This window comes from Agelaius tricolor, unplaced genomic scaffold (assembly GCF_023055355.1).
Source record: "Agelaius tricolor isolate 1412-34295 unplaced genomic scaffold, bAgeTri1.0.p SCAF_148, whole genome shotgun sequence".
Classification (NCBI taxonomy): Eukaryota; Metazoa; Chordata; class Aves; order Passeriformes; family Icteridae; genus Agelaius; species Agelaius tricolor.
Genome location: NW_027269408.1, coordinates 1 through 20,907, shown reverse-complemented (window position 1 = coordinate 20,907; position 20,907 = coordinate 1). Strand labels below are relative to the sequence as shown.

Genomic DNA, 20,907 nt, shown 5'->3' with positions numbered 1-20,907 from the left:
GGGCTGCGGGAAGATTTTGGGGGATCCGGGGGGATTTTGACGGGTTTGGGGTTCAGGGGAGTTTGGGGGGGATTTGGGGGTTCCAGGGGGTTTGGGGGGGATGTTGGGGCATTTTTGGGGGGGATTTTTTGGGGATTTGGGGGCAATTGGGGGAGATCTGGGGAGAATTTGGGGTTCGGGGGGGATTTTGGGGGTTCAGGGGATTTGGGGTTCAGGGGAGTTTGGGGGGGGATTTTGGGGCATTTTTGGGGGCATTTCTTGGGAATTTGGGGGAGCTCCAGGAAGAATTTGGGCTTCGGGGGAATTTGGGGTTCGGGGGAATTTTTGAGAGGATTTGGGGGGGGCTCCAAGGAGATTTTGGGGCATCTGGGGGGATTTGGGAGGGATTTCAGGGGATTTTGGGGTGCAATCAGAGTCTTTGGGGTGCTCGGGTGCTCGGGGGGGGCTTTGGGTATTTTGGGGTCCCCCCCACCAAGGCCTTTCCCCCCCGGCCGATTTTGGGGTGCAATAGGGGGATTTTGGGGGGGCCCCTGACCCTTCCCCATGAGGCGGATTTTGGGGTGGCGGTGGATTTTGGGGGGCCCGGCAGGGTTTGGGGTGAAGCTCCGGGGTCGGGTTTTGTTTTGTGGGGTGCGATTTTGGGGTGGAGATTTGGGGTCTCAGGAGGGTTTTGGGGTGCGGTTTTGGGGTGCGGTTGTGGAGTCTCAGGAGGGTTTTGGGGTGCGGTTTTGGGGTCTCAGGAGGGTTTTGGGGTCCAGTTTTGGGGTGCGGTTGTGGAGTCTCAGGAGGATTTTGGGGTGCGGTTTTGGGGTCTCAGAGGGGTTTTGGGGTGAGGTTTTGGGGTCTCTGGAGCGTTTTTGGGATGCAGTTTTGGGGTCTCTGGACGGTTTTTGTGTGCACTTTTGGGGTCTTTGTAGGGTTTTAGGGTCCGGTTTTGGGGTGCAGTTTTGGAGTCTTGGGAGGATTTTTGGGGGCGGTTTTTGGGGTGCACATTTTGGGGTCTCGGGAGGGTTTTGGGGTGCGGTTTTGGAGTTTCTGGAGCATTTTTTGGTGCACATTTTGGGGTGCACTTTTGGCCTCGGGGCAGTTTTGGGGTGCAGTTTCATGCTCGGGGCAGTTTTGGGGCTCCCCCTGACCCTTTTTGCCCCCCCCAGAGGATGTGGTCCCATATGAGGCGATGTTTGGGGGTCTCAGGAGGGTTTTAGGGTCCAGTTTTGGGGTGCAGTTTTGGAGTTTTGGGAGGGTTTTGGGGTGCGGTTTTTGGGTGCGGTTTTTGGGTCTCTGGAGGGTTTTGGAGTGGGGTTTTAGGGTGCAATATTGGGGTCTCTGTAGGGTTTTCGGGTGCACTTTTGGGGTACAGTTTTGGGGTCTCTATAGGATTTTTGGGTCGCAGTTTCAAGGTCTTGGGAGGGTTTTGGGGTGCGGTTTTGGGGTCTCTGTAGGGTTCTGGGGTGCAGTTTTGGGGTACAGCTTTGGAGTCTCTATAGGATTTTTGGGTCACAGTTTTGAGGTCTCTATAGGATTCCAGACTCGGGGCAGTTTTGGGGTGCAGTTTCATGGCCGGGGCAGTTTTGGGGTTCCCCCCTGACCCATTTTCCCCCCAGAGGACGCATTCCCATACGAGGTGCGGTTTTGGGGTCTCTGTGATTTTGGGGTTCCTGTAGGGTTTTGGGGTACAGTTTTGGAGTCGCAGGAGGGTTTTTGGGTCACAATTTTGGCGTTTCTGTAGGGTTTTTGGGTGCAGTTTTGGGGTACAGCTTTGGGTCTCTATAGGGTTTTTGGGTGGCAGTTTTGAGGTCTCTGTAGGATTCCGGACTCGGGGTTTTTTGGGGTGCAGTTTCGGGCTCGGGGCAGTTTTGGGGCTCCCCCCTGACCCCATTTCCCCCCCAGAGGACGCGTTCCCGTACGAGGCGCTGTTCAGGGTCTCTGTAGTGTTTGGGGTGCAGTTTCAGATCCGGGGTTTTTTGGGGTGCAGTTTCATGGCCGGGGTTATTTTTTGGGGCTCCCCCCTGACCCCGTTTCCCCCCCAGAGGACGCGTTCCCGTACGAGGCGCTGTTTGGGGGGCTCTGTAGGGTTTCGGGGTACAGTTTTGGGGTGCAGTTTTGGAATCTCAGGAGGGTTTTTGGGGTGCGGTTTTTGGGTCTCTGTAGGATTTTTGGGGTGCGGTTTTAGGGTGCAGTATTGGGGTCTCTGTGGGGTTTTGGGGTGCGCTTTTGGGGTACAGTTTTGGGGTCTCTATAGGATTTTTGAGTCGCAGTTTCGGGGTCTTGGGAGGGTTTTGGGGTGCGGTTTTGGGATCTCTGTAGGGTTTTGGGGTGCAGATTTTTTTTGAGGAGCACTTCTGGGCTCGGGAAGTTTTGGGGTGCAGATTTGGGCTCGGGTTTTTTTGGGGTGCTGTTTCATGGTCGGGGCAGTTTTGGGGCTCCCCCCGACCCCATTTTCTCCCCAGAGGATGCGTTCCCATAGGAGGCGCTGTTCGGGGCTCTGTGGGGTTTCAGTTTTGGGGTGCACTTTTGGGGTCTCAGGTGGGTTTTGGGATGCACATTTTGGGGTGCATCTTTGGGGTGTGCTTTTTGGGTCTCTGGACGGTTTTGGGGTTAAGTTTTGGGGTGCACTTTCGGGATAGGTTTTGGGGTCTTGGGAGGGTTTTGGGTCGCAATTTTGGTTTTTCTGTAGGGTTTTTGGGTGCAGTTTTTGGGTGCGGTTTTGGAGTCTCTATAGGGTTTTTGGGTGGCAGTTTTGAGGTCTCTGTAGGATTTCAGACCCAGGGTTTTTTTGGGGTGCAGCTTCGGGCTCGGGGCAGTTTTGGGGCTCCCCCCTGACCCATTTTCCCCCCAGAGGACGCGTTCCCGTACGAGGCAGTTTTGGGGTCCCTGTAGGGTTTGGGGTGCAGTTTCAGATCCGGGTTTTTTTTGGGGTGCAGTTTCATGCTCGGGGTTATTTTTGGGGCTCCCCCCTGACCCATTTTCCCCCCAGAGGACGCATTCCCATACGAGGTGCGGTTTTGGGGTCTCTGTGATTTTGGGGTTCCTGTAGGGTTTTGGGGGTACAGTTTTGGAGTCGCAGGAGGGTTTTTGGGTCACAATTTTGGCGTTTCTGTAGGGTTTTTGGGTGCAGTTTTGGGGTACAGCTTTGGGTCTCTATAGGGTTTTTGGGTGGCAGTTTTGAGGTCTCTGTAGGATTCCGGACTCGGGGTTTTTTGGGGTGCAGTTTCGGGCTCGGGGCAGTTTTGGGGCTCCCCCCTGACCCCATTTCCCCCCCAGAGGACGCGTTCCCGTACGAGGCGCTGTTCAGGGTCTCTGTAGTGTTTGGGGTGCAGTTTCAGATCCGGGGTTTTTTGGGGTGCAGTTTCATGGCCGGGGTTATTTTTTGGGCTCCCCCCTGACCCCGTTTCCCCCCCAGAGGACGCGTTCCCGTACGAGGCGCTGTTTGGGGGGCTCTGTAGGGTTTCGGGGTACAGTTTTGGGGTGCAGTTTTGGAATCTCAGGAGGGTTTTTGGGGTGCGGTTTTTGGGTCTCTGTAGGATTTTTGGGGTGCGGTTTTAGGGTGCAGTATTGGGGTCTCTGTGGGGTTTTGGGGTGCGCTTTTGGGGTACAGTTTTGGGGTCTCTATAGGATTTTTGGGTCGCATTTTTGAGGTCTCTGTAGGATTTCGGACTCGGGGCAGTTTTGGGGTGCAGTTTCGGGCTCGGGGCAGTTTTGGGGCTCCCCCCTGACCCTTTGTTCCCCCCAGAGGACGCATTCCCGTACGAGGCGCTGTTCAGGGGCTCTGTGATTTTGGGGTCTCTGTAGGGTTTTGGGGTGCAGTTTTGGGGTGTGGTTTTTGGGTCTCTGTAGGGTTTTTGGAGTGGGGTTTTAGGGTGCAGTATTGGGGTCTCTGTGGGGTTTTGGGGTGCACTTTTGGGGTACAGTTTTGGGGTCTCTATAGGATTTTTGGGTTGCAGTTTCACGTTCTTGGGAGGGTTTTTGGGTGCAGTTTTGGGGTGCAGTTTTGGAGTCTCAGGAGGGTTTTTGGGGTGCAGTTTCGGGCTCGGGGCAGTTTTGGGGCTCCCCCCTGACCCTTTGTTCCCCCCAGAGGACGCGTTCCCGTACGAGGCGCTGTTCAGGGGCTCTGTAGTGTTTGGGGTGCAGTTTCAGACCCGGGGTTTTTTTGGGGTGCAGTTTCGGGCTGGGGGCGGTTTCGGGGCAGTTTTGGGGCTCCCCCCTGACCCTCTGTCCCCCCCAGAGGACGCGTTCCCGTACGAGGCGCTGTTCGGGGCGCGCCTGGCGGGGCTGCGCCGCTCCCACACCTACCGCGAGTTCACGGCGCTGGCGCGGCGGGCGCGGGACCCCCCGAGCGCCCTCCTGGGGACCCCCCCCCGCCTGGTGCAGCTCTGGTGCTCCAACGATTACCTGGGCATGAGCCGGCACCCCGAGGTGCTGCGGGCCGCCAGGTGGGCACCCCCAAACTGAAACACCCCGAAATCACCTGGAATTCCCTGAAATATCCCCCGAAATCCCCTGAAATTCCCTGAAATGTCTCCTGAAATGTCACCAAAATCCCCTGAAATTCCCTTAAATACCCCCGATATATCCCCTGAAATATCCCCTGAAATTCCTTTAAATATTCCCTGAAATACCACCTGAAATAGCACTAAAATCCCCTGAAATATCCCCTGAAATATCCCCTGAAATATCCCCAAAATCCCTGGAAATATTCCCTTAAATATCCCCTGAAATACCACCTGAAATACCACCTGAAATATCCCCTGAAATATCCCCTGGATTTCTCTGAAATTCCCTTAAATATTTACTGAAATTCCCTTAAATATCCCCTGAAATATCCCCTGACATATCCCCCTAAATTCCCTGAAATTCCCTGAAATGTCTCCTGAAATGTCACCAAAATCCCCTGAAATTCCCTTAAATATCCCTGATATATCCCCTGAAATATCCCCTGAAATTCCCCTAAATATTCCCTGAAGTTCCCTTAAATATTTACTGAAATTCCCTTAAATAACCCTGAAATATCCCCTGAAATAGCACCAAAATCCCCTGAAATATCCCCTGAAGTTCTCTGAAATTCCCTTAAATATTCCCTGAAATTCCCTTAAATATCTCCTGACATATCCCCTGACATATCCCCCTAAATTCCCTGAAATCCCCTGAAATATCTCCTGAAATAGCACCAAAATCCCCTGAAATTCCTTTAAATATTCCCTTAAGTTCCCTTAAATATTCCCTAAAATACCACCTGAAATAGCACCAAAATCCCCTGAAATTCCCTTAAATATCCCTGAAATATTCTCTGAAATATTCCCTGAAATATCACCTGAAATAGCACTAAAATCCCCTGAAATATCCCCCAAATCCCTGGAAATATCTCCTGAAATTCCCCTAAATATTCCCTGAAGTTCCCTTAAATATTCCCTAAAATACCACCTGAAATAGCACCAAAATCCCCTGAAATTCCCTTAAATATCCCTGATATATCCCCTGAAATTCTCTGAAATTCCCTTAAATATTTACTGAAATTCCCTTAAATAGCCCTGAAATATCTCCTGAAATAGCCCCAAAATCCCCTGAAATTCCCTTAAATATCCCTGAAATGTCCCCTGAAATATTCCCTGAAATATCCTCAAAATCCCTGGAAATATCTCCTGAAATTCCTTTAAATATTCCCTGAAATTCCCTTAAATATTCCCTAAAATACCACCTGAAATATCCCAGAAAATCCCCTGAAATATTCCCTGAAATATCCCCTGGAATTCTCTGAAATTCCCTTAAATATTTACTGAAATATCTCCTGAAATAGCATCAAAATCCCCTGAAATTCCCTTAAATACCCCTGATATATCCCCTGAAATATCCCCTGGAATTCTCTGAAATTCCCTTAAATATTTACTGAAATATCTCCTGAAATAGCATCAAAATCCCCTGAAATTCCCTTAAATACCCCTGATATATCCCCTGAAATATCCCCTAAAATTCCTTTAAATATTCCCTGAAATACCACCTGAAATAGCACTAAAATCCCCTGAAATACCACCTGAAATATCCCCTGGATTTCTCTGAAATTCCCTTAAATATTTACTGAAATTCCCTTAAATATTTACTGAAATATCCCCTGAAATCCCCTGAAATATCCCCTGAAATATTCCCTGAAATTCCCTTAAATATTCCCTAAAATACCACCTGAAATAGCACTAAAATCCTCTGAAATATCCCTGGGAATTCTCTGAAATTCCCTTAAATATTTACTGAAATTCCCTTAAATAGCCCTGAAATATGCCCTGAAATAGCACCAAAATCCCCTGAAATATCCCCTGAAATATCCCCTGGAATTCCCTGAAATATCCCCTGAAATATCCCCTGAAATATTCCCTGAAATTCTGAAATTCCCTTAAATATCCCCCGAAATTCCCTTAAATAGCCCCAAAATATCCCCTGAAATATCTCCTGAAATTCCCTTAAATGCCTTGAGATTCCCTGAGATTCCCTTAAATTCCCTTAAATATCCCCTGAAATCTCTTGAAATAGCCCCAAATCCCCTTAAATATCCCTGAAATCCCCATAAATACCCCCAAATCCTCTGAAATATCCCCTGAAATTTCCCAAAACCCCCTGAAATTCCCTTCAATTTTCCATAATCCCCCCCAAACCCCTCCAAATCCCCCAAATCCTCTTCAAGCCCCTGAAACTTTCCCAAATCCCCCCTCAAACCCCCCCAAATCCCCCTCAACCCCCCAAAATCCTCCCCAAATTCCCCTCAACCCCCCAAAATCCTCCCCAAATCCCCCTCAACCCTCCAGATTCCCCCCAAATTCCCCCAAATCCCCTCCAAAACCCCTCCAACATCCCCCAAACCTCCCCAAATCCCCTCCAAGTCCCCCCCAAACCTCCCCAAATCCCCCTCAGCCCCCCGAAATCCTTCCCAAATCCTCCCCAAACCCCCAAAATCCTTTCTAAATCCCCCAAAATCTTTCCCATATCCCTTCCAACTCCCCCCAAACCCCCTCAAACCTCCTGAAATCGTCCCCAAACCCCCGAAATCCTCCCCAAATCCCCTTCAACCCCCCAAAATCCTTCTCAAATCCTCCTCAAACCCCCCAAAATCTGCCCCAAATCTGCCCCAAATCCTCCCCAAATCCCTTTCAACCCCCTGAAATCCTTCTCAAATCCTCCCCAAACTTCCCAAAATCCTTCCCAAATCCCCTCAAGCCCCCCCAAATCTCCCTCAAATCCCCCAAAATTTCCCCTAGCCCCCCCAAATCCTTTCCAAATCCCCTTCAAACCCCCGAAATCCTTCCCAAATCCTCCTCAAATCCATCCAAACCCCCTCAAACGGCCCCAAATCTCCCCCAAACGGCCCCAAATCTCCCCCAACCCCCCCAAATCTTTCCCAAATCCCCCAAAAATCTCCCTCAAACCCCCCAAATCCCCTTCAACCTCCCAAAATCCTTCTCAAATCCCCCACAAATCCTTCTCAAATCCCCCAAATCCCCCTCAAACTCCCCCAAACCTTCCCCAAATCTCCCTTAACCCCCCAAATCCTCCCCAAATCCCCTTCAAGCCACCGAAATCCTTCTCAAATCCTCCTCAAATCCCACCCAAATGTCCCAAAGACCTCCCCCAAATCTCCCACAAACCCCCCTCAAACTCCCCCAAATCTCCCCTAAACCCCCTGAAATCTCCTCCAAACCTCCCCAAATCTCCTTCAAGCCACCGAAATCCTTCCAAAATCCCCCTCGAGTCCATCCAAATCCTCTTCAAACCCCCCCAAAATCTCCCCCAAACTCCCCCAAATCCCCCCAAATCTCCTCCAAATCTCTCCCAAACCCCCCCGAAATCTTTCCCAAACCCCCCCAAATGCCCCGAAATCTTTCCCAAACCTCCCCAAATCTCCCCCAAACCCCCCGAAATCTTCCCCAAGCCCCCCAAAATCCCCCCCAATTTCCTGTCTCAGGGCAGCTCTGGTTGCTCACGGGCTGGCGCGGGGGGCACCCGCAACATCGTGGGCACGGCTCCGCTGCACGGGGCGCCCAAATCCCCTCAAACCTCCCAAAATCCTTCCCAAATCCCCCTCAAATGTCCCTCAAACCCCCCAAATCCCTTCAACCGCCCGAAATCCTTCCCAAATCCCCCTCAAATCCATCCAAACCCCCCAAAATCCCCCCAAATCTCCATCAGACCTCCCACAAACCGCCCCCAAATCTCCCACAGATCCCCCTCAAACTCCCCCAAAGCCCCCGAAATGTTCCCCAAACCCCCCAAATCCTCCCCAAATCTCCTCCAAATCCCCCGAAATCTTTCCCAAACTCCCCCAAATCTTTCCCAAATCCCCCCAAATCTCCCCCAAACCCCCCAAAATCTTCTCCAAACCCCCCAAATCCCCCCCAAATCCCCTTCAAGCCACCGAAATCCTTCCAAAATCTCCCTCGAATCCATCCAAATCCTCTTCAAACCGCCACAAATCTTTCCCAAACCCCCCCAAATCTCCTCCAATCCCCCCAAAATCTTTCCCAAACCCTCCCAAATCTCTTCCAAATGCCCCGAAATCTTTCCCAAATCTCCCCCAAACACACCCAAATCTCCTCCAACCCCCCCCAAACCCCCTCAAATCCCCCCAAATCCGTGTTCCAGGGCGGCTCTGGTTGCTCACGGGCTGGGCACAGGGGGCACCCGGAACATCGCGGGCACGGCTCCGCTGCACGGGGCGCCCAAATCCCCTCAAACCCCCAAAATCTCCCCCAAACCCCCCCAAATCTCCTCCAAATCTTTCCCAAACCCCCCAAATCTCCTCCAAACCCCCCAAAATCCTTCGTAAATCCTCCTCAAACGCCCCCCAAATCTCCCCCAAATCCCCCGAAATCTTTCCCAAACCCCCCCAAACCCCCCGAAATCTTTCCCATACCCCCCCAAACCCCCCAAATCTCCCCCAAATCCCCTGAAATCTTTCCCAAATCCCCACAAATCTCCCCCAAACTCCCTGAAATCTCCCCCAAAGCCCCCGAAATCTCCCCCAAACCCCCCAAAATCTCCCCCAATTTTCTTTCTCAGGGCGGCTCTGGTTGCTCACAGGCTGGGCACGGGGGGCACCCGCAACATCGCGGGCACGGCTCCGCTGCACGGGGCGCCCAAATCCCCTCAAACCCCCCAAAATCCCCTTCAACCTCCCAAAATCCTTCTCAAATCCCCCTCAAATCCCCCCTAAATCCCCTTCAAGCCCCCGAAATCCTCCCCAAATCCCCCTCAAATCCATCCAAACCCCCCCAAATCTCCCTCAGACCACCCCAAATCTCCCACAAATCCGCCTCAAACTCCCCCAAATCTTTCCCAAACCCCCCCAAATCTCCCCCCAAATCTCCCCCAATCCCCTCCAAACCCCCCGAAATCTCCCCCAAACCCCCCGAAATCTTCCCCAAACCCCTCAAACCCCCCAAAATCCTCCCCAAATGTCTTTCTCAGGGCGGCTCTGGTTGCTCACGGGCTGGGCGCGGGGGGCACCCGCAACATCGCGGGCACGGCTCCGCTGCACGGGGCCCTGGAGCGCGCCCTGGCCCGGCTGCACCGCCAGCCCCGCGCCTGCCTCTTCTCCTCCTGCTTCGCTGCCAACGACACCGCGCTGGCCACGCTGGCACGGCTGCTGCCAGGTACCCGCACCCCGAAAACCGCGGGGAGCCCCAAAAACCCCCACGGGAACCCCAAAGGCGCAGGGAGCCCGAAAACAACGGAGAGGGAACCGCCCCCCAAAAAAACCCCGCCCTGGTGGGAGGGGAAAGTCCTGAGGTTCTGGTTGTGAGAAGCCCAAAAACCCTCTTGGGAATCCCCAAAAATCCCTCAGAGCGCCCAAAAACTCGCGGGGAACCCCAAAATCTACAGGGAGCCAAAAACTCTTGAACAGGATCCGTGAATTGGGTGGGAACGGCCCCAAAAAAACCCCGCTCTGGGTGGGGGTGAAAAGTCGGGAGGTTCTGGTTGTGAGAACCCCCAAAACCCGCCTGGGAACCCCAAAAACCCATCAGGGCACCCCAAAACTCGCGGGGAACCCCAAAATCCACAGGGAGCCAAAAAAATCCTGAACAGGATCCGTGAATTGGGTGGGAACCCCCAAAAATCCCCACCCTAGGGGGAGTGAAAAGTCCTGAGGTTCTGGTTGTGAGAACCCCAAAAATCCTCTTGGGAACCCCTAAAATCCTCTTGGGAACCCCAAAACCCACGGGCAGCCCAAAAAAACAGAGCAGGATCCGGGAATTGGGTGAGAAGGCCCCCAAAAATCCCATCCTGGGGAGGGTGAAAAGTCCTGAGGTTCTTGTCATGAGAACCCCAAAAACCCGCCTGGGAACCCCAAAAATGCGCTGGGAAACCCCAAAACCCGCGGGAAACCCCAAAACCCGCAGGGAGCAAAACAAATCCTGAATGGGATCCGTGAATTGGGGGAGAACGGCCCCAAAAATCCCCGCCCTAGGGGGAGTGAAAAGTCGGGAGGTTCTTGTGAGAACCCCAAAAACCCTCTTGGGAACCCCAAAAAATCCATCAGGGCACCCCAAAACCCGCGGGGAACCCCAAAATCCACAGGGAGCCAAAAAAATCCTGAACGGGATCCGTGAATTGGGTGAGAACCACCCCAAAAATCCCATCCTGGGTGGGGGTGAAAAGTCCTGAGGTTCTTGTCATGAGAACCTCTTGGGATTCTCGTGGGAACCCCAAAATCCCACTTGGGAACCCCCAAATCCCTCTTGGAAACCCCAAAACCCAGGGGCAGCCCGAAAAAAACAGAGCAGGATCCGGGAACTGGGTGGGAACGGCCCCAAAAAATCCCCGCCCTAAGGGGAGTGAAAAGTCCTGAGGTTCTTGTGAGAACCCCCAAAACCCGCCTGGGAACCCCAAAAATGCGCTGGGCAGCCCCAAAACCCGCGGGGAACCCCAAAACCCGCGGGGAACCCCAAAATCCACAGGGAGCCAAAAAAATCCTGAACGGGATCCATGAATTGGGTGGGAACGGCCCCAAAAAAAACCCGCCCTAGGGGGAGTGAAAAGTCCTGAAGTTCTTGTTGTGAGAACCCCAAAAATCTTCGTGGGAACCCCAAAAATGCGCTGGGCAGCCCCAAAACCCGCGGGGAACCCCAAAATCTACAGGGAGCCAAAAAAATCCTGAACGGGATCCGTGAATTGGGTGGGAACCCCCCCAAAAATTCCCGCCCTGGGGGGAGTGAAAATTCTTGAGGTTCTTGTGAGAACCCCAAAAATCTTCTTGGAAACCCCCAAAATCCTCTTGGGAACCCCCAAAACCCAGGGGCAGCCCAAAAAAACAAAGCAGGATCCGGGAATTGGGTGAGAAGGTCCCCAAAAATCCCATCCTGGGGAGGGTGAAAAGTCCTGAGGTTCTTGTCATGAGAACCCCAAAAATCTTCTTGGGAACCCCCAAAAACTCCATCAGGGCACCCCAAAACCCGCGGGGAACCCCAAAATCCACAGGGAGCCAAAAAATCCTGAACAGGATCCGTGAATTGGGGGGAATCCCCCCAAAAAATCCCATCCTGGGGAGGGGTGAAAAGTCCTGAGGTTCTGGTTGTGAGAACCCCAAAAATCTTCTTGGGAACCCCCAAAAACTCTCTTGGGAACCCCAAAAAGCACCACGGCACCCTAAAAACTCCCGTGGGGCGCCCCAAAACCCATCAGAGCACCCTATAAACTGAGGGGGAACCCCCAAAAACCTCCAAGGCACCCCAAAACTGCCACAGCACCCCAAAACCCGTGGGAAACCCGCAGAGAACCCCAAAAACTCTTCAGAACACCCCAAACCCCACAGGGAACCCCAAACCCCACAGGGAACCCCAAAATCCTGAATGATTTTGGGGGACTTGGGGTGGGGTTTTGGGGTTTTGGGGCGCTGAGGAGCACGGAGGGGTTTTGGGGTGCTTCGAGGTTTTTGGGGTTTTTTTTGGGGTGCTGATGGATCCGGGTCAGTTTTGGGGTGGCTTTTTAGGGGTTCCCATGAGTCGGGTGGGGTTTTTGGGGTGCTGAGGGTTCCGGTGGGTTTTGGGGTGGCTTTTTGGGGTGCTAAGGGTTCTGGGGCAGTTTTGGGGTGGCTTTTTAGGGGTTCCCATGAATCAGGTGGGGTTTTTGGGGTGTTGACGGGTATGGGGGTTCTAGGGTGGGGTTTTTGGGGTGCAGAGGGGGTTTTGGGATTTTTTGGGGTGCTGAGTGTTCCAGGTGATTCCAGGGTGGGGTTTTTGGGGTGCTGAGGGGCAGGGCGATTTTGGGGTGGGATTTTTGGGGTCCTGAGGGGTTTTTGGGGTTTTTTGAGGCGCTGATGATTCCGGGCGATTTTGGGGTGGAGTTTTTGGGGTGCTGATGGATCCGGGGCAGTTTTGGGGCGGCTTTTTAGGGGGTTCCCATGAATCGGGTGGGATTTTTGGGGCCCTGAGGGGTTTTTGGGGTTTTTGGGGTGCTGATGGATCCGGGGCAGTTTTGGGGTGGCTTTTTAGGGGTTCCCATGAATCAGGTGGGGTTTTTGGGGCTCTGAGGGGTTTTTTTTGGGGCACTGATAGGCAGAGCAATTCCAGGGCGGATTTTTTGGGGGCATTGATGGGATTTTTTTAGGGTTTTTCTTTTGGGGGTTTAAGGGGCAGAACAATTTCTGGGTGGGATTTTTGGGGTTTTTTTCGGGGTGCTGAAGGGCAGAGCAATTCCAGGGCGGATTTTTTGGGGGCATTGATGGGATTTTTTTAGGGGTTTTTTTTCGGGGTTTAAGGGGCAGAGCAATTCCGGGGTGGAATTTTTGGGGCACTGATGGATTTTTGGGTTTTTTTGGGTACTGACAGGCAGAGCAATTCCGGGGTGGATTTTTTGGTGCATTGATGGATTTTTTTGGGTTTTTTTTTCGGGGTGCTGAAGGGCAGAGCAATTCCAGGATGTTTTTTTGGAGGCATTCATTGGATTTTTTTGGGGTTTTTTGGGGGTTTAAGGGGCAGAGCAATTCCATGGTGGAATTTTTGGGGTGCTGATGGATTTTTGGGGTTTTTTGGGGTACTGACAGGCAGAGCAATTCCAGGATGGATTTTTTAGGGCGCTGATGGATTTTGGGGTGCTCAGGGACAGGGCAATTCCATGGTGGGATTTTTTGGGGCATTGATGGGATTTTTTTAGGGTTTTTTTTTTTTGGGGTGCTCAGGGGCAGAGCAATTTCTGGGTGGGATTTTTGGGGTTTTTTGAGGCGCTGATGATTCCGGGCAATTTTGGGGTGGGGTTTTTGGGGTGCTGATGGGTCCGGGGCAGTTTTGGGGTGGCTTTTTAGGGGTTCCCATGAATCAGGTGGGGTTTTTGGGGTGCTGAGGGTTCCGGTGGGTTCTGGGGTGGCTTTTTGGGGTGCCGGAGGTGTGGGGCAGTTTTGGGGTGGCTTTTTAGGGGTTCCCATGAATCGGGTGGGGTTTTTGGGGTGTTGACGGGTATGGGGGTTCTAGGGTGGGGTTTTTGGGGTGCAGAGGGGGTTTTGGGGATTTTTTGGGGTGCTGAGTGTTCCAGGTGATTCCAGGGTGGGGTTTTTGGGGTGCTGAGGGGCAGGGCGATTTTGGGGTGGGATTTTTGGGGCCCTGAGGGGTTTTTGGGGTTTTTTGAGGCGCTGATGATTCCGGGCAATTTTGGGGTGGAGTTTTTGGGGTGCTAAGGGTTCTGGGGCAGTTTTGGGGTGGCTTTTTAGGGGTTCCCATGAGTCGGGTGGGGGTTTTTGGGGTGCTGAGGGTTTCAGGTGGTTTTGGGGTGGAGTTTTGGGGTCCTGATGGGTTCTTGGGGTTTTTGGGGCGCTGATGGGCACAAAGAGGTTTTGGGGTGGGATTTTTGGGGCCCTGAGAGGTTTTTGGGGTTTTTTGGGGTGCTGATGGATCCGGGGCAGTTTTGGGGTGGCTTTTTAGGGGTTCCCATGAATCAGGTGGGGTTTTTGGGGCTCTGAGGGGTTTTTTTTGGGGCACTGATAGGCAGAGCAATTCCAGGGCGGATTTTTTGGGGGCATTGATGGGATTTTTTTAGGGTTTTTCTTTTGGGGGTTTAAGGGGCAGAACAATTTCTGGGTGGGATTTTTGGGGTTTTTTTCGGGGTGCTGAGGGGGCAGAGCAATTCCAGGGTGGATTTTTTGGGGCATTCATTGGATTTTTTTGGGTTTTTTTGGGGTTTAAGGGGCAGAGCAATTCCAGGGTGGATTTTTTGGGGCGCTGATGGATTTTTGGGGTTTTTTGGGGTACTGACAGGCAGAGCAATTCCAGGATGGATTTTTTAGGGCACTGATGGATTTTGGGGTGCTCAGGGACAGGGCAATTCCATGGTGGGATTTTTTGGGGTGCTGAGGGGCAGAGCAATTCCAGGGCGGATTTTTTGGGCCATTCATTGGATTTTTTTAGGGTTTTTTGGGGTTTACGGGGCAGAGCAATTTCTGGGCGGGATTTTTGGGGGGGTTTTTTCGGGGGTGCTGAGGGACAGGGCAATTCCAGGGTGGATTTTTTGGGGCATTCATTGGATTTTTTTTGGGTTTTTTTTGGGGTGCTGAGGGGCAGAGCAATTCCACGATGGTTTTTTTGGGGCATTGATGGATTTTTTTAGGGTTTTTTTTTTTGGGTTTAAGGGGCAGAGCAATTCCAGGGTGGGTTTTTTGGGGTGCTGAGGGGCAGGGCGATTTTGGGGTGGGGTTTTTTTTGGGGCATTCATTGGATTTTTTGGGATTTTTTGGGGGTTTAAGGAGCAGAGCAATTTCTGGGTGGGATTTTTGGGGTGCTGAGGGGCAGAGCAATTCCAGGGCGGATTTTTTGGGGGCATTGATGGGATTTTTTTAGGGGTTTTTTTTCGGGGTTTAAGGGGCAGAGCAATTCCGGGGTGGAATTTTTGGGGCACTGATGGATTTTTGGGTTTTTTTGGGTACTGACAGGCAGAGCAATTCCGGGGTGGATTTTTTGGGGGCATTGATGGGATTTTTTTGGGTTTTTTTTTCGGGGTGCTGAAGGGCAGAGCAATTCCAGGATGTTTTTTTGGAGGCATTCATTGGATTTTTTTGGGGTTTTTTGGGGGTTTAAGGGGCAGAGCAATTTCTGGGCGGATTTTTTGGTGCATTGATGGATTTTTTAGGGTTTTTTTTTTGGGGGGTGCTGAGGGGCAGAGCAATTTCTGGGCGGATTTTTTGGGGTCATTGATGGGATTTTTTTAGGGTTTTTTGGGGTTTGCGGGGCAGAGCAATTCCAGGGCGGATTTTTTGGGGCATTGATGGGATTTTTTTAGGGTTTTTTTTTGGGGTTTAAGGGGCAGGGCAATTCCAGGATGGATTTTCTGGTGCATTCATTGGATTTTTTTAGGGTTTTCTTTTGGGGTGCTAAGGGGCAGAGCGATTTCTGGGTGGGATTTTTGGGACCCTGAGGGGTTTTTGGGGGCACTGACGGGCAGAGCAATTCCACGATGGTTTTTTTGGGGCATTGATGGGAATTTTTTGGGGGTTTTTTTTGGGGTTTACGGGGCAGAGCAATTCTAGGGTGGGATTTTTGGTTTTTTTTTCGGGGTGCTGAAGGGCAGGGCAGGATTTTCGGGGCGCTGATGGGTTTGGGGGTGCCCGCAGGCTGCCAGTTCTTCTCGGACGCGGGGAACCACGCCTCGATGGTGCAGGGCATCCTGCGCAGCGGCGCCCCCAAGCACGTCTTCCGCCACAACGACCCCCAGCACCTGGACGAGCTCTTGGGGCGCAGCCCCCCCGGGCTCCCCAAAATCGTCGCCTTCGAGTCCGTCCCACTCCATGGATGGTGAGAGAAGGGCACCCCAAAAACAGCCCGGGGCGCCCCAAAAAACTCCTGGGAGCCCCAAAAACTCCCGGGAGACCCCAAAAATTCACGGGAACCCCAAAAACTCCCGGGACACCCCAAAAATCCCCGGGAACCCCCAAAACCACCCCGGGGCACCCCAAAACCTCCCGGGAACCCCAAAACCACCCCGGGGCACCCCCAAAAACTCCCGGGAACCCCAAAGAAACCCCCGGGAACCCCAAAAACTCCCGGGACAACCCCAAAAACTCCTGGGAGCCCCCAAAAACTCCCGGGAGACCCCAAAAATTCACGGGAACCCCAAAAACTCCCGGGACACCCCAAAAACTCCCGGGAACCCCAAAACCACCCCGGGACACCCCAAAAACTCCCGGGAACCCCAAAACCACCCCGGGAACCCCAAAACCACCCCGGGGCACCCCTAAATCCCCTGGGGAACCCTAAAACCACCTCGGGGCGCCCCGAAAACTCCCGGGAACCCTAAAACCACCTCGGGGCACCCCAAAACTCTCGGGAACCCCAAAACCACCTCGGGGCACCCCAAAACCACCTCGGGGCACCCCAAAATCTCACGGGAACCCCAAAACCACCCCGGGAACCCCAAAACCACCCCGGGGCACCCCTAAATCCCCTGGGGCACCCCAAAACCACCCCGGGCACCCCAAAAACTCCCGGGAACCCAAAAAACCCCCCGGGACACCCCCAAAACCACCTCGGGGCACCCCAAAATCTCCCGGGAACCCTAAAAAACCCCCAGGAACCCCAAAACCCCCAGGGCACCCTAAAACCCCTGGGATTCCCCCCAAACCTCCCAGTTCGCCCCCAGATCCCTCCCAGTTCCTACCAAGGTTGCCCCCAAATCCTCCCCGATTCCCCCCAAATCTCCCCAATCCCCCTCAATCCCTCCCAAATCTCCTCGTGTCCCCCAAAATCCTCCCCAGCTCCCCCCAAGTCCTTTTAAATCCCCCCCAAGCACCTGAATGCCCCAAGGTCCCCCCAAAATCCCCCCAAATCCCCCCAAATCCCCCCTAAATCCCCCAAAATCCCCCAATTCTCACCAGTTCCACTCCAAATCCTCCCCTAATTTCCCCCGAATGCTCCCAAAGCCCCCAAATCCCCCCGAATCCCCAGGCTCCAGAGCGCCCCCCAGTGGTGCCCTGAGCCATTGCACCTGCTCACCCCCGAAACTGCCCCCAAATCCCCCCCACCACAATCCCCCCAAATCCCCCTAAAACCACCCCAAAGTTCCCCCTAAATCCCCCGAGACTCCCCCATGCCACTGCCAGGCTCCAGAGCGCCCACCGGTGGTGCCCTTGTGCCATTGCACCTGCTCAGCCCAAAATCTCCCCAATCTCACAAAATCCCCCTCAGATCCCCTCAAAATCCCCCAATATCCCCCCAAAACCACACCAAAATCCAGAAAATTCCCACAAATCCCCCTAAAACCACCCCAAACCACCCCACAATCTCCCCAGACTCCCCCATGCCCCTGCAGGCTCTGGAGCGGCCCCCAGTGTTGCCCTGAGCCATTGCACCCACTCACCCCAAAATTTCCCCCCAAATCCCCCTAAAACCACCCCAAAGTTCCCCCTAAACCCCCCAAATCCCCCCAGACTCCTCCATGCCGCTGCCAGGCTCCAGAGCGCCCACCGGTGGTGCCCTTGTGCCATTGCACCTGCTCACCCCCAAAACTGCCCCACAAAATCCCCCTCAGATCCTCTCAAAATCCAGTAAATCCCCCCCAAATCCCCTCCAAATCCCCAAATCACTCAAACCCCCAAGATCCAGAAAATCCCCCTAAAACCACCTTCAAAACCCCCCCAAAACCCCCTCAAACCACCCCACAATCCCCCCAGACTCCCCCATGCCTCTGCAGGCTCAGGAGCGGCCCCAAGTGGTGCCCTGAACCATTGCACCCGCTCGCCCCAAAACTGCCCCAAAATCCCCCCCAAAATCCCCCCCAAAACCACCCCAAAGTCCCCCCTAAATCCCCCTAAAACCACCCCTAAATCCCCCCTAAATCCCCCTAAAACCACCCCAAAGTTCCCCCTAAACCCCCCAAATCCCCCCAAACTGCTCCAAATCCCCCCCAGACTCCCCCTTGCTGCTGCCAGCCTCCAGAGCGCCCTCCGGTGGTGCCCGGTGCCATTGCACCCGCTCACCCCAAAATCCTCCCAAATCACTCAAATCCCCCAAAATCCAGAGAATCCTTCCAAATCCCCTAAAACCACCTTCAAAAGCCCCCAAAGCCCCCCAAAACCGCCCCAAACCACCCCACAATCCCCCCAGACTCCCCCATGCCCCTGCAGGCTCCGGAGCGGCCCCGAGTGGTGCCCTGAGCCATTGCACCCACTCGCCCCAAAACTGCCCCACAATCCCCCCAAAATCCCTCTAAAACAACCCCAAAATCCCCCCACAATCCCCCTAAAACCACCCTAAAGTCCCCCCATAAATCCCCCAAATACCCCCCAAACCGCTCCAAATCCCCCCAGACTTCCCCATGCCGCCGCCAGGCTCAAGAGCGCCCTCCGATGGTGCCCTGTGCCATTGCACCCGCTCACCCCAAAACCGCCCCAAATCCCCGTCAGATCTTCTCAAAATCCCCCAAATCCCCCTAAAACCACCCCAAAATCCCGAAAACTCCCCCAAATCCCCTAAAAACCACTTTCAAAAGCCCCGCAAAACCCCCCCAGACTCCCCCATGCCGCCGCCAGGCTCGAGAGCGCCCTCCGGTGGTGCCCGGTGCCATTGCACCCGCTCACCCCCAAAACCGCCCCAAAACCGCCCCGAAACCCCACAAATCTCCCCAAAACGCCCCGAAATCCCCCCCTCAGGCTCCATCGCGCCGCTGGCCGAGCTCTGTGGACGTTGCCCACGCCCACGGGGCCCTGACCTTCGTGGACGAGGTTCACGCCGTGGGGCTCTACGGGGCCCGGGGCGGCGGCAATCGCCGAGAGGGACGGGGTCACCAACAAGGTGGACGTGGTGTCCGGGACCCTCGGTACGGGGGGGACCCCGAAAACGGGGAGGGGGAACCCTAAAATGGGGGAGAATGGAACCTGGGGTGTCCGGGAGCCTCGGTATGGGGGGACCTCGAAAATGGGGGGAACACCCCAAAAATGGGGGGCAAAACACCCCGAAAATGGGGGGCGGGACCCTCCATACGGGGGGACCCCGAAAATGGGGGGGAGGAACCCCGAAAATGGGGGGCGGGACCCTCGGTACAGGGGACGCTGAAAATGGGGGAGGGGGAACCCAAAAATGGGGGTGGAAGGGACCCTCTCGGTACGGGGGATACCCCAAAAATGGGGGGGGAGGAACACTCGGTACTGGGCGGACACCCCAAAATTGGGGGGGGGGGGCAGAAGCCACACGGGTGCACACGGGGCGTGGGGGGTTCTGGGGGTTTCCATCGGGTTTTGGGGGCTCCATAAGGGTCTGGGGGGGTGGTTCGGGGGTCTCGCTGCTGATTTTGGGGTCCCCCCCCGCCCCGCTGTGCGCAGGGAAGGCGCTGGGGGCCGTTGGGGGGACACCCCAAAAACGGGGCCGGGCAGAACCCGCATAGGTGTAACTTGTTGTGGGGGGGGTCTGGGGGTTTCTATCGGGGTTTGGGGGGCTCCATAAGGGGTCGGGGGGGATCCTTCGGGGTCTCTCTGCTGATTTTGGGGTGCCCCCCCCGCCCCGCTGGTGCGCAGGGAAGGCGCTGGGGGCCGTGGGGGGGTACATCGCAGGCAGCGAGGCCCTGGTGGACGCCGTGCGCTCCTTCGGCCCCGGCTTCATCTTCACCACGGCGCTGCCGCCCGCCGTGGTCGGGGGGGGCCCTGGCGGCCCTGAGGGTTTTGGGGAGCCCCGAGGGGGGCGCCCTGCGCCGCTCGCACCAGCGCAACGCCAAACCACCTGCGGGTGCTGCTGCGGGACCGCGGCGTGCCCGCGCTGCCCGCACCCCAGCCACATCGTGCCCGTGCCCGTGAGTGCCCGGCGTGGTGGTTTGGGAGGGTTTGGGGGAATTTTAGGGGGATTTTAGGGGATTTTGGGGGAGATTTCGGGGGATTTTGGGGGGATTTTGGGGTGGTTTTAGGGTGAGCGGGTGCAATGGTGCAGGGCACCACTGGGGGGCGCTCTGGAGCTTGGGGGGAGACTTTGGGGCGACTTTGGGGGGATTCTGTGGGATTTGAGGGGGTGTTTCGGGGAGTGCCCACACTGCCCGTGCCCAGCCACATCGTGCCCATGAGTGGGACTGGAGATGGGGTTTTGGGGAGGATTTGGGGTCTTTTAGGGGGATTTTGGGGCAGTTTTGGGGTGAGCGGGTGCAATGGTGGAGGGCACCACTGGGGGCGCTCTGGTGCTTGGGGGGGCGTGTGGAGGAGTCTGGGGGGACTTTGGGGCGGTTTTGGGGGTTTGGGGGGGGTTTGGGGCAGATTTGAGGGGATTTGAGGGGGTGTTTCGGGGGGTGCCCACACTGTGCCCATGAGTGGGACTCGGAGTTGGGGTTTTGGGGGGGGTTTTGGGGGATTTCAGGGGGATTTTGGGGCGGTTTTAGGGGTGAGCGGGTGCAATGGTGGAGGGCACCACTGGGGGGCGCTCTGGAGCTTGGGGGGGGCGTGGAGGAGTCTGGGGGGATTGGGGGGTTTGGGGGGGATCTTGGGGGATTTTGTGGGAGATTTTGAGGGATTTTGGGGGGTTTCAGGTGGGGTTTCAGGGGATAACCCTGGCTGCCCGTGCCTCTGAGTGGGACTGGGGGAGGGGGGTGGTCTGGGGGGGAGTCTGGGGGTTTTTGTAGGATTTTGGGGGTCTTGAGGGGATTTTAGGGGCATTTTGGGGCGGTTTTGGGGTGAGCGGGTGCAATGGCGCAGGGCAGCATTGGGGGGCGCTCTGGAGCCTGAGGGGGTGTGGAGGAGTCTCGGGGGATTGTGGGGGGATTTTGTGGGGGTTTGGGGGGGTCTGGGGAGGGTTTGGAAGGATTTTAGGGGGATTTGAGGGGTCTGAGGGGGTGCCCTCACTGCCCATTGCCCAGCCACATCATGGCCGTGCCCGGGAGCGTTGATTCTGGCTCATTTTGCAGTGATTTTGGGGTGATTCTGGTTGATTTTGGCTGATTTGGGGGTGATTTTAGGGTTATTTTGGCTGATTTAGG

General features: G+C 54.8%; 1 protein-coding gene and 2 long non-coding RNA genes across 3 annotated transcripts in view; all 3 read left to right on the top strand.

Annotated features, from left to right (window-relative positions):
* Positions 1-19,856, top strand: part of LOC139586875 (5-aminolevulinate synthase, erythroid-specific, mitochondrial-like) — a 31,480-nt gene extending 11,624 nt beyond the window's left edge. Inside the window, 10 exon segments of the mRNA XM_071420543.1 lie at positions 4,226-4,433; positions 9,448-9,632; positions 15,575-15,741; positions 15,743-15,755; positions 18,608-18,636; positions 18,638-18,718; positions 18,720-18,774; positions 19,469-19,584; positions 19,586-19,666; positions 19,668-19,856. Coding sequence (XP_071276644.1) covers positions 4,226-4,433; positions 9,448-9,632; positions 15,575-15,741; positions 15,743-15,755; positions 18,608-18,636; positions 18,638-18,718; positions 18,720-18,774; positions 19,469-19,584; positions 19,586-19,666; positions 19,668-19,856 — 1,124 coding nt within the window.
* On the top strand, positions 999-1,882 carry LOC139586874 (uncharacterized). The gene is made up of 3 exons (XR_011678045.1): positions 999-1,086; positions 1,118-1,400; positions 1,797-1,882. It is a non-coding gene; the product is annotated as an uncharacterized lncRNA (long non-coding RNA).
* LOC139586872 (uncharacterized) lies at positions 12,193-15,270 on the top strand. Its single transcript, XR_011678043.1, has 2 exons — positions 12,193-13,095; positions 13,517-15,270. It is a non-coding gene; the product is annotated as an uncharacterized lncRNA (long non-coding RNA).
* Positions 19,857-20,907: the final 1,051 nt, after the last annotated feature.